Source organism: Crassostrea angulata, chromosome 1 (assembly GCF_025612915.1).
Source record: "Crassostrea angulata isolate pt1a10 chromosome 1, ASM2561291v2, whole genome shotgun sequence".
Classification (NCBI taxonomy): domain Eukaryota; kingdom Metazoa; phylum Mollusca; class Bivalvia; order Ostreida; family Ostreidae; genus Magallana; species Magallana angulata.
The window spans coordinates 17,658,660-17,672,172 of NC_069111.1; the positions used below are offsets into that span (position 1 = coordinate 17,658,660).

Here is a 13,513-nt window from a genome sequence, read left to right on the forward strand (position 1 = left end):
GTATGAATCATTGGTTGTTTACATAAAAACACACCAAAAAGAAGAAAATAATAGTTGGTTGTACTAATTTTAATGGTAAATTTGAATATACTTTAAGCAACTTGTTTTGAAGTTTAATATTTTACTATTATCATAAAGAATCGAGTATAAAGAATCGAATAAAGAAAAGAGTAGCTAACATCATTCATACAAAATTAAGACACAATTGTTTACTAAATTATGATTTACACAGAAGAAATATTGTTGATTCTCCAAATTGCATATGTGGAAAGAAAGAAGATGTATATCATTTTTTATTTGTTTGCAAACTATTTTCTAATGCAAAGAATACCTTATTTAATGAACTATTCCAAATACAAAATTTAGGTATTATAGATTCGCATACTTTACTATGGGGTAATGACAACCTAGATTATAAAACTAATGTTAGAATTTTCACAGCTGTGCAGAACTTTATAATCAATTCTCGCAGATTTACATAAGTATACTATTTTGTTCTTTACCATTTTTTTTCAATATATGTGTATATACCTGTACCATGTTTTATGACAATTGCAAATTACTTGTAATTGGGTGAGAACCTAGTAAGTTGCAAGAACTTGTGTTCGAACCCTTTGTATATTATATATACAATAAAATATGTTCAAACCAAAGAATCGAGTTCGTTACTGTAAGCATTTCTAACGGTAATTGTATGACCATTGCTATAATATGAAGTAATGGAGAACACATTGATTTGTACATTACTCTAATGTAAAGTTCAACTCATAATTTTTCTATTGGAGATTATGTATTTCAAACCATGTTTTTGTTGCACTGTATTGCATGAAAACTTAATGCACTAGTTCATATGATTTCAAGGGACCGCATGATAAAATAGAAATGGATTAGTTCAAAATTTCCAGTCAATTAAAATTTTCATTTCTGTCATATTTTTGCGTAAATAATTGATATGGATGTCATTTCATGATATTTTCTACCACATTTTACATGGAAATATAATAAATACACACACAAAGACATTTTATTGGACACGGCACATAGAAATTCAAATATATCATTTATATAAAATTTAATTACATTCAGGTCTTTGGTATTTCAGGTCTTTAGTATGTCCCGCTTACCGATTTGTAAAGAATGAAGAAGTCCGAAACATATTTTTCATTTACGAGTAAAACAAAAAATATGTGATATTTTTTAAAAGGCATAAAACATATTTCTACATGCAAATTTCCTTTTAATTCATAAAAATAAGCATAATGTTAATTCTATTAAAAAAGAACTATCCCGCAGAAACGCAGTAACAATATTTAAATGTATATCAAATAACGGACCGCCTTCCGGCGGCCCGTAATCATAATTAAAAAAAAAAGAGTGCATAGATATATCAGTTTAAACAATATATTCCTGTTTCTTGGTCTATATTCCTGTTTCTTGGTCATGCAAACATGTAGTAAATAAAACAAAGCGTATAAAAACATACCACTACAAAATCGAAGATGACAATTTTTGGATTCAGTGGATTCTCCTGAACACGGCTTCCCTCCAAATACCGGTTCCGGATTTGAACATTTTCTATGACGTGTTTGTTCCCCGGATCCACACGTGACGCTACAGGGAGTCCATGCTGTCCATAGATTCCAACCACCGTCCACTGAAATACTTTACACTGAACAATACTGGCCAAGCAAATACGAAATCTAAGATATGATAATGCAATCTGTATCAATTCATTGCTGTCTTTGATGATTCAGAAATTACATGTATTTTTATAAAAAATTAGGGCATTTATATATAATAAATTAATATTAGTATTTCTAAAAGGATTTTGATTTTATAAAATTGTGAACAAACTAATATAAAGAGTTATCAAATGTTTTGAAGAAAACCATTTCGGCTACAAGTCAACATATTAACTACATGTATAGAAAAAAAAAACCAAAATAAGTTTCTTAAAAACGCAACCGAACACTTACCTGCACAGATGCCTGCATCACAAGTACTTGATTCTATGCTGTTTCCAGAGCAGTCTTTTCCGCCGCCAAGTGGCGCTGGGTTCGTACAGCTACGTGACCGACTATGCACTCCGACCCCACACGATACACTGCAGGATGACCATTCTTCCCAAGAGCTCCAACCCCCATCCTCTAAAGTAGTAAAGATTATGAAATAAAGATGAAAATAAATTAAATATTACAACCACAAAAAACCACCCCATTCCCTCCATACAATAAAAACTTCCAACCACATCAAATGGATATGATACACGTGTTTTACTTTAATACCATAATACATAAAGGTCATGAAATATCAGATTATATCAAAGATAAAAAAGAATATGGAAACAAACCAAATGTAGGTGTCAATGAGCACGCCACAGAGTTAAATGACAATCCAACGCAGTCGTGTCCACCATTCAATGGAGACGGGTTGCTGCACGTGCGCGCGCGGATTCTCCAGCCATCTCCGGTGGGGCTTGAACAAGGCGACCACGCATTCCAGTTCGACCATCCGCCGTCAACTTCAAAAATTAATTTGAAAAAAAAATTAGTCATCAATCTTCGTCCCTCTATTCAAGGCTGTGAATAATATACAGCGTACTTTTCATTTCTACATTTAGATTTTAACAAGTGAAAAGTAGTAACCAGTATTTACATAGTATATTACGTAACATGTTTAAGTTTTCGCGTCATATTCAACTAATGCGCTACAATTCATAACAGTTCTCGTACGATTTCATTCAATATGTGATTTTGTAATTATACAAAATAAATTTTGGGAATTTTCCAGAATCATATCTTTAACATACTATTACCATTGGAAAAACTGGACAACAAAACCACTTTGATGACACCGAATTTAAATTCAAAGAATCAAACCAACTTTAATAAGAATTAAAAAATGCTTTTTAAAAGCAATTTGAATTTGCAGTTAACTTCTATTTTATCAGTTAATACATGCTTACATACAAATGTAGATGACCAAAAAGGATAAAGCTACAGGAGAAAATCGGCCTTTTTACCTTATAAATTCATATTCTTTTTAAAATTTCAAAATGTGACTCAAATTTTAGTTTAATGTAGCATGGAACTTTGGAAAACCAATTAGGGGAGAAGTGTTTTATATTCAGAATATAATTTTCATTTTGAAATTTTCAGTGTCAACTTTTTAGCGAAGCTCCTTTTTGGTTTGCATTAATTGTTATCTGTATTGGTTTTCTGATGCAATTCACTAACGCACTATGACAATCTGACTTGTGCTTCCATTTGTAGCTATAATACCGTAAGTGATTGATTGCAAAAAATATTCCAGCCAGTTTCGAACTGCAGACCAACAGTTTGACGCTTTAATGAATACTTTCTATTGTTCATTCAAATATAAATGGTCCCTCAGAAAACGAGGGATTCCTATTAAAACTTTTACGGAACTTAAAAAGATGTATTTATCAACATACCAATGCAAACACTGGTTGCACTGCAGTTTTTAGATTCAATCCCACTTCCGGGGCATGGGAGTCCGCCGTTTTGCGGTGCTGGGTGTGTACAATTTCGTGTTCGAATCTGCACTCCGGGCCCACACGTGGCACTACAGGTGTCCCAAGAACTCCAGTGGCCCCAGCTACCATCAATTGCTGTTATTTTTCAAAGATGTGTAATTCACAAAAACATTTAAAACCATGTCTTTGTTCTGTTCTCAATTTTGTTTTTAACAGGTGGCAGGAAATTCCAAGCCTTAAACATGGTGGTGGAAGTTCTTAGTTTTGTTTTTTGTTTTTGGTAAACACACCAAAATAATTCTTGCTTATACCACAATATTTTAGACAGGCCATTATTTTAGATTAGTTCAAAACGATTTGCATTTTTTTTTAATAAAAAGAAAGAGGATTATATGTAAGTTATGATTATGTATTAAAACAGAATGAAGAAATTATCATGATCGATTGCAAATTGGAAGCATTATCAGGACAATATCTTAATTGATGAATTTTCAAATTATATCTTAAATCTCAAGTCAAAATTTATACCAAATACAATGTTACTTCAGATTGAAAATAAGCATCAGCAAAGAATGCAAGGAATAAATGACAACATTTACAAAAATCTTTTTAACGCATGAATAGCCATTACGTGTAGAGCATTTTGTCAACACACTTTGAAATTTTTTTAAAGTGCATAAAACCAACAGTTCATAACTCAATTGATTACCGGAAGAAGGTCTCCTGTCTCTCATATTTCCTTTCCAAACATATTTTATTCAGCAAACTGCAGTAAACGTAACAGAATGGAAAAGAGGATATTAAGCTTTGCTGTTAATGAATAGTGATATTAAAAAAATAATATGTTGGCCAAACAATGGTTTCTCACATGCTTTGTTAAAAAAATGATACATGGAGTTGTCTAAACATAAACCGTCTTCTCGAATTCAAACCAAATAATTCATTTCATTAATATAAAAATAGAATAAGTTTGTACAAACTCCAAAACAATATCAGCTTAAACACACAAGCATTAAAGCAAGTTTTAATTTATCTCACCATGTTTGTTCATAAGCACATAAAATTTATGATATTTGAAAATAAATTTGCATCGATCATTTCCAGTTCTGGCATTGCCCAATGATTTGAAAAAAGAAAGAACGAAACGAAAGAAAGAAAGAACGGGCAGTTTCTTAGCAGTGCTCTTTAAGTCCTACTTGGATGATTGTCACGAGTTTTTTTTCTGTGTGAAAATTAAGTTACAACTTTAACTTATGAGATAACTCTATTTTTAAGCTGCGTTGTCTCAAAATTAATGCACTTGAAAAAAAAAAATCAAAGTGCTTATTTTTGAAAGTGCGATGTAACGTAGGATAGAATCAACAATAACAAACAATATAAATGGAGTTTTGTTGGAGTACTAAATTAGTTGTCAATTTTGTCCTTTTCCTTGCATATTCGCAATTTACAAAATCCTTTAAGCTAACCTGGAGGATGGCTACAGTTTGTCATTTCCATGGATGATCCATTGCAGTTCATTCCGCCATGAGAAGGCCCGGGATTGGTGCAGGATCGATACCTAAATTGCATACCGTTTACGGTTGACTCAGAACAGGTGGACCAGCCCATCCAATCCGCCCAGCCGCCATCGACTGATCATCAAAGTAATGAGAGTACGTTAATATGATAGTCGCTAAACGCGTGTTCGAATTACTGTTTTGTATATTTGATTTAACATTAAAAGATATGGTCACCATTCATCAAATTATTGATTAAATGCAGGCAGGGCTCAAGGTGGGTCAATAACAATGTGTATTCACAAAATAAGAAAAGTTTATTATTTTGCACGCAATTTTATAACAAAATAAGGAGTCTTATTTTCGTTCTTAAAATCAGAAAGTGTATTCATTAAAGAGACACTACAGCTAATTTTGCGCAAATACCATGCAATGTTTTCCCGTAACTTAAATGCATTTTCTTGAAAAGCTGAGTGTGAACTTTGCAAAAAGTACGCATTGTAAAGTCTTTAAAATTCTCAATTTATATAACTATATATATGCCTATAAATAACTATTGCTAGTCCAGCATTTAGTTCAATACGGCATGCGCATCGACTGTAAACATTTCAGCGTGAGGATGAAAGACCACGAATTATAGCAGATTTGGCTAAAAAATGAACGAAAGTAAAGAGACAGATCACAAGTGCGAAATGTACATATTGTGAGAGATAAAAAAACCATAATTAATTTCCCTGTGTCATCAAAACCTCATTTTCTATAAGTAGTAAGAGAATTTAAAATTCAGATATGCCAGGCATTTCCATTTCCCTTCTTCATCAGGCGCCTCATTTAAAATAACGCTCTGGGGTCCTACGAGCAACAAGTGTAGAAATTTCTTTACATTAAGAGTTAAAACGCTTTGCTAGTACTAGTATCTCTCACGTGCATGATTCTATGCAAAAAATAATATTTCACTATCTTTTTATTTCAATAAAACTATAATCACAAATATTCCATTGACAGCAGCTGTCATTCAAAATCACGTGATCTCAGTAAAATCAAGTCGATATGATGTAAATTATGAATTTCGGAACATCTTGAACACGCACTCACGAGCTTATTATTGCAGTAAAAAGATTCAATCTTTCAGTATACAGAACTTTTCTTCTTGTACTGAACTGTGTTTTAAAAATTAAAAAAAATAACCGAGATGAAAAAAATAGCTGTAGTGTCTTTTTCATTTTGGGGTCTGAGCACCAAAGCAATCATTATTCTTTTTTAAATTAGCATAGCATTGATTTCATGCCACATTTGTGCTGGTAATATGAGTGCGCAAACATTGGTCAGGGCTTCAAATATGCACACAAATACTTATGTACTTTTGTTGACCTTTGTCGGGCAAAGGTTAACGGTTCGTTTTTGGAGATTTTGATTCTGCATTTTTAGATGATTTTGATGTTGCATTATTTAATCAAATTAATGTTTGAGTTGCGGTTTTGCAAAATATTCGCTTATGTAATGCATCTTTTCCGCTTAATTGTGTCGGTCTTCTTTAAAATGACTCTTTAAAAGTGAATCTGTTTCTTAGATCTTGCTGTTGCATAATGTTAGGCAGACAACATTGTCAGTCATTGGAAAAATCAACAGACAAAAATCATTTAACATAATGTTTCAATGAAAATAGGAAGTTAAGTTTAGACCAAAATTCGGTGAATTCTGGTGAACTTTACTAATTGATAATTAATGAGATAGTTCTCAGTGTATCACACAGGAAGTGTTCCTTTTAACTAACGTAATCTGACGTAACAGTATTTTTCAATGCGGAAAATGTAATACCACAAAACATAACATCAACTCTTCAGTGCTAGATCTGCGTATCTTGTATATAAAATACCGTTCTATAGCGCCCGTAATCGTATGTACAACTAACGATTTAGTTTGACCGACTGCCATTAAACCTACAGCGATGTACAACAGAAGCTTTTTACTACAAAAACCGAAATCAGAGAGAGAGAGAGAGAGAGAGAGAGAGAGAGAGAGAGAGAGAGATTTTATTTTTTCAACTATAAAAAAGAGTATGCTCACCGGCACATGCAGAAACTGTACAAGAATCAACAGCGTAGCCAAGCCCATTGCAAGTTTGTCCTCCCAGAAATGGTGGAGGGTTGTTACATTCACGGGATCGGATCTTCCATCCTGTTCCACAAGTATTGGAGCACGTGCTCCAAGACATCCATTTGGACCAGTCGCCATCAGCTAGGGAGATTAGGTCACAACTCAAATGTTAAAATATATCAAAGATAATAAGGTAGTTTGTGTCATTTGAGAGTGTTCATTAATGAGCCGGATAAAAGTATATCATTTAAGAAAAAAAATGTCAGCGTTATAGAATTTTCAAATTATACATGTCCCTTATTTAATCAAAATATTCATAAAATTCTTCTAAAAGTATCATACACATGACTCTAAGATCAATAGCTGATGTTTAAGTTTAAGACTAATGATTGTATTGATTGATCTACGATGTTTAATTTGAAATTTGATAATTGATATAATAGTAAATGATTTCCGAAAGGAAGTAGGTTCTAATATTGAGCGGTTCCGTATACATGTACCTTAATTATGCTCTCCGGGGCCAAATAAAAAATAAAAGAAAATAAAGATTTAAATAGACATGCTTCAATACCAGTGCAGTTTCCACCAAGACAATTCATGAGTTCAGTGCTCTCCCCGGAGCAGTCAAGACCTCCATATTCAGGGGAAGGATTGGAACAACTTCGAAATCGCCTCTTTTGTCCATATCCACACGTGGTGCTGCAGGAGCCCCAATCACTCCAATTAGTCCAGCCGCCGTCCACAGCTACAAATCATTGGCACTTGTCATGTGCAAATAGTATTCAACAATTTTATGAGATAATAACTCAAATGTTTGGATATTATTTACGGTTTTAGCTAAAGAAATGTGTCGTTTTTTTCAGTTTGTTTTTTGTTTTGTTTCACATCTAAGTTCCTTCAAGGGGCATGATCACGATTTTGGTCAAAAAATATTTTTTTTTTCGATTTTAATGTGTACAATGCTTCAGTGAGGCATTTTTAATAGGCAACCAAAATTTGAGTGCCATTTGTTGAGTTATAAGCGAGTTACAGAGTTTATAATTCTTCGCTATGTAAACAAAGCTTTTGTTTACATTTTGAATGTTGAAGTGAAAATTCCAGTTTTAGACCTCAACTGAATGTGTTAACCGTTAGGAACTGTTTACTGTTTATTAAGAAGATAGACAAATCCGCTTGAAAATTTTTTTTTACTGGTCTATTGAACCTATGTAAACAAAAACAGGGCACGAGCCTTGTTTACATGACGAAGAATTTTATGCCCTGTATCTTGCTTAAAACTCATCGACTGGCACCAAAATTTAAGTTGATAATAAGAAATGCATTTTTAAAGCATTGTAAATAATAAAAACAGAAAAATCGACCAAATTGACCAAAATCGTGACCATGCTCCTTTAAATTCTTTTATATGATTTTGGCAATTAGGTAAAATGACAAACTCATTATTTTTTTTAAACTTTTATGTCACGGAAACTACATGAATGAATTTGAATGAATCAAAATTACCCCAATCCGGAAGGCCCATAAAAAACCCCAAAGATATATGTATTTATTGGATTTTTTAAATTAAATAAAAGAATGGTACAATTAAATTGGGCGGTGGAAAAAAATCAAATTTAAAGTACCACTACAAACACTGTCTTTGCAAGACCTCGTCTCAGTTGGGTCTCCAGAACAAGGGTGGGACCCGGAACAGGTGCGTGTTCTAGACTGCGTGCCTGTCCCGCACGTGAGGCTACACGAGCTCCATGCACTCCAGTTGGACCATACAGCTAATAAAACAAACCAATAAACGTATAACCAAAAGTTTCAATATCGTCCAATATGCACCAGATAAAATAAAACTATCATATTTAAATAAATTAGTTTAAAAAATATTAATTTTATTACCAAAGACGTGTTTTTTCCTATTCTAGTTTAATTGAACAATTCTGATATTACAGAACATATATATGTGTTTAAGGAGGATCAGGGAGCAGTGTAAATTTATCTTCAATGATTTATTTATTACCATTGATATAATAATAACAATAATATTTCTATGATTATTTTAACCCAACATGATTTTGTACTACGATTGTAAAAATTCACCAATTCTAGTAATTTTGATTAAAATTTTTTACATGATACAACTGATCAAAATATGTCAGCCTACTACTAAAAGAACCTGTGTCAAACGAGTTAGGCTATTTGGGACACACATTAAATTTTAAAAAAAAAATGTCTTTTTATCTCATCAATATGACGTCATGTCATGATGATTCTTATACCCTTAATGAAGGTTTCGGTCAAAAGTTCATGTTACATGTATGACGTCAACTCAACTTTTTTAAAGAATAAAATATCGGGCATTTTTTTTCTTCAGATTTTAGCACATTATCATCTGAGTCGCATAACAACTATTCCGTTTAGTATCAACTTTTCAGACAAATTAACACGTTTCATAAGATTAGAATAATCATCATATAACTGGAAGTTCTACAGCGTTGTGTGTCTTATCTTTTATTTCAGTCTACACATATATATATATATGTAAACATTGATATCAATAATTTTACTGAGTTTGAAACACAGATTTATTACCATTATCAACAACATGCACTTTTTTGACGTTGGGTGTCTGACTACACTGTATATATACATGTATATCTTTTAAAATATAATAGACTGTTTGGGCGCAAAAAAAAACCCCTTTCTTATTACACACAAAGATTTAATTAAAAATAAATGTGAGAAAAAAAATCAGAATACACTTTAAATTTTTCTTTATATGTATGATTTTAAAAAACATAATTCAATCCCATGGGACTTGAGGTCGAGCTAACGAAAGATGCGCAACAGTTTGACTCACCACATGGAGCATTGTTACAGGTATATTCCTCTGAAGACTGACCCTGACACGGGTGGGTCGGTTCCGTGTCACAGTGACGTGTTCTTGTCATCGTACCATGCCCACAGGTGCTCGTGCAACTAGACCAGGTAGACCACGGCTGCCAATTACCATAGACTACAAATAAAACCCAAAGCAAAACAGATAACAACAACCGCAATATCCCTCAAAACTCATTATAGGTACAATTCTCTGCGGGGGTTGGGGTGGGGTGAAGATGGGGGTGACAGCTTTTTTGTAATTATAATTAATGCATTGCATAAGAAATCTGACTTAGTTAATAAGAGTCCACCTGTCCCCAAATGACACCATACATATAACAAAGAGTTTTTCCTATTTTTTTTATTTTAGAAAACACATTGTGAAGCTAAAATAAAAACGAAACCAATTAGACTAAAAAATGCCTTTGCTATCAGCATTTTCCAAAACAGTTAGATATACATGGCTGTTAATTAATTTCTTATACACTTGAATGCGATCCCAATAGTGTTTTCCACACATTAAAATAATAGTATGAATTCGTTTGACTTTTATTGTACGTGGTTAGCTATCCGCCTGCACGAGCCAGAATAGAATCATTATGCAGGCATAATTTTGCAGGGAGCATTAAGCTCAATGCAGAAACGTTTATGAATATTTTTGGTCATATTAATTATGCATCAACAATAAGCATCTAGCAGTGCATTTAATTAAATCACCCACCCCCATCATCAATATATAACTAGCAACATAAAACGAGTAATGGAGGTCAGGAAAAATTATTGGTATACCTCAGTATAATAATTCTATATAACGCGAATATTTGATTGGCTTTGGGCAATCCCGAATCAGGGCAATAAAACTTCATTACTAGTATGGCTCTGTCATCATCATTACACCCCTCCCCTTTGGAAGCCACGTGAATTTTCATTAAAAGCGTATGAAAAGTCTCAATAATGCATATGAGGATACAATATGATTCAAATGATCAATAGACAATAGTTTAGTTTTATTGAGTTATATTCAACATTTTGAATATTTTCTATATCAGAAAACTAAGTAAACATAAAAAGAAATCAGTAAACATTCACAACGTTTTGAGAGTTAAAGTAAAAAAACCGATGCGAACCTGATGTAGTCTAAAAAATTCACCTGTGATCGATTCGGTATAATAAACAATTTATTGCATGATAGTGAATTGGTGATGGAGATACATGAATAAGGATTTATTCCCCCAGGAAAATCACATTTCCCTCGGGCGTTGGGCTCGGAAAATATGATTTTCCCTGGAATGAAAAAATCTTCATATTTCCTTCACTATTACCATGCAATAAATGTATCACAATTGAGATAAATACTCTTATATTACGTAATAACAACGATTAGACACCCAGCTTCGTATTTATTAATAGAATAAGTCACACAGCATTCTTCATGTGGAATTGTTAACAACGATTCTAACAATGAGTTGTATCTCATGAAACTGTTCAAAATATAATTATAGAAACATCCCTACCATGTCTGTGGCATTCGCAGGTATGACTTCTACAGAATGGAACCTCCCCTGCATGGCACTGGGTACTTCGACAATCATGATCTGACAAACAGTCTGAAGAAAAAACCAATATACTAAATAAACCAGTAGGTTTTTTGGGTGTGCAAAGCAAATTAGATCAATGCATTTAAAAGAAATACAGTCAGAAGTTTTGTTTTTGAAAAATGTCTACAAATAATGTAAAGAAAACCAAAACCAGTGAAATTATCAGAATTGACCCTTTCAAAATAAAAAAAGAAACGAACCGAAAAAAAAACAACAAAAAGGAGACACATTAGAGCAAACGGTGGTTTCACGTTTGCCTAGTTACAGAGATACTTTGACGTTTGTACATTAATTTTAAACGACCTTTTGGCGATTAAAATGATCACGGTAAATAAAATCGAAATCGTAGCGACACAGGATAAATTCCTTTTTGTAAATGCTAAAATATGCATTATAGAAGGTACATGCATTTCCTACAAAATAAATTCTATCGAGAGCTCCCGTGTGTCTGGTTTATATTTTGATAAATCCCCAAAAGATATATTTTTAGATTTTCCTTACCGTCTGATAAAAAAAAATCTAGATATAATTGTTTTGAATTTGAAATCTAAAATAGTTAGGTTTAAAAGTTAACGGTTTAAAATAATCATAAATAATCTTATTTTCTCAAATGAAAAGTATGATGCATATACATAAAATGTTCTTACGTGCACATTCGCAATGATTGTGCGCATGGTCACAGTAGGGTACCTCGTGACTACTGTGGCAGTGGTGTGTCGCACAATCGTGGTTTGAAGTACACGGGTCTGGTCTGTGCCGTTTCGCTAAGCCTGTAAATGGATTTTCAAAATACAATAAATAAGACCAAAACTCGTATATTTTTCAAGATCTTTTAAAAGGCCTTATCAAGAATTACGATTTTTGGTTTAAATGAACTTATCCGAGAATAGTTGAATCAAATGTATATCAGTATAATTTGAGATTTCAGAAAATATACGTAAAATGAAATTTGTCGCGTATTCTTTAAATACTAAATCAACTTATTACCCCCCCCCCCCCCTGCCCCCATTGACCCCACCCACGGCTACAACCCAGCGACGAAAAAAGAGGAAAAGAAAAATAATTTTAAGATCATAAAGAGAGAGAGAGAGAGAGAGAGAGAGAGAGAGAGAGAGAGAGAGAGAGAGAGAGAGAGAGAGAGAGAGAGAGAGAGAGAGAGAGAGAGAGAGAGAGAGAGAGAGAGAGAGAGAGAGAGAGAGAGGTTTTCAATGACCAACATTTTTGACCCACACTTTTGCTTTTTATTGCATTAACTTAACTTTTTAAAAATTTTTTAGCTTCAATATGCACAAGGCAATAAAAGAAAAACAAAAATATCACCGAAAGAGAAACAAAAACGTCACAAAAATGAATGAATAGAAAAAGACTCGAAATTCTAACGCTAAAATAGTATGATTGCTGCTCACCTTTGCAGACACAACATCGAAAATTCGATCCGTAATAACCCTGGTCCGCACATTTGGGTTGTTCATACTTATTTTCGCAAAAGTCGGAACAATCAGAATCCTCAAGACAATGATTACATGAGGCATTTACGGCAAAACATTTTACCACACCTGATAAGAGATAAAGGTGATTATTGATAAATTTTGTTCATCATAATCAAAGATTGAAACGACAAAAGTAAGAAAAAAATACATAAAACAGAAAATTTCAAATAAAGAAAGTACTTGCTATAAAGCTAGGTTACGTGTACTCACAGACTAAAGCGATCGCGTAAAACATCCAAAACCTGGGCATATTTTCAGAAAGGAATGCTCTGCTATGTGACCGTCGTACTCACGCCGTTATCTGTAGAAATGGCAACGCAGATCGTGCTCCCTTTGTCACACGTACAGTGTACAATACCTCTAAATAATAACAATCAAACATGTCCAGAAAAAATGCTAGACGAACGATTAATTTCACCTTGACTGTCAATTATTTTTTTTTCCTTTTCAGTGTTGCGTAATTTATTA

The 13,513-nt window shown here is 33.1% G+C and overlaps 1 protein-coding gene across 1 annotated transcript in view; it reads right to left on the reverse strand.

Annotated features, from left to right (window-relative positions):
- Positions 1–13,350, reverse strand: part of LOC128181427 (SCO-spondin-like) — a 39,933-nt gene extending 26,583 nt beyond the window's left edge. Inside the window, exons 1-13 of the mRNA XM_052849825.1 lie at positions 13,256–13,350; positions 12,962–13,111; positions 12,203–12,325; positions 11,472–11,564; positions 9,938–10,093; positions 8,712–8,858; positions 7,661–7,834; positions 7,060–7,230; positions 4,963–5,127; positions 3,455–3,631; positions 2,351–2,521; positions 1,977–2,147; positions 1,484–1,654 (exon numbers count right to left, since the gene is read on the reverse strand). Of these exons, the coding sequence (XP_052705785.1) occupies positions 1,484–1,654; positions 1,977–2,147; positions 2,351–2,521; positions 3,455–3,631; positions 4,963–5,127; positions 7,060–7,230; positions 7,661–7,834; positions 8,712–8,858; positions 9,938–10,093; positions 11,472–11,564; positions 12,203–12,325; positions 12,962–13,111; positions 13,256–13,295 (1,909 nt within the window). The 5' untranslated portion in view covers positions 13,296–13,350. The remainder of the gene's footprint in view (positions 1–1,483; positions 1,655–1,976; positions 2,148–2,350; positions 2,522–3,454; positions 3,632–4,962; positions 5,128–7,059; positions 7,231–7,660; positions 7,835–8,711; positions 8,859–9,937; positions 10,094–11,471; positions 11,565–12,202; positions 12,326–12,961; positions 13,112–13,255) is intronic.
- Positions 13,351–13,513: the final 163 nt, after the last annotated feature.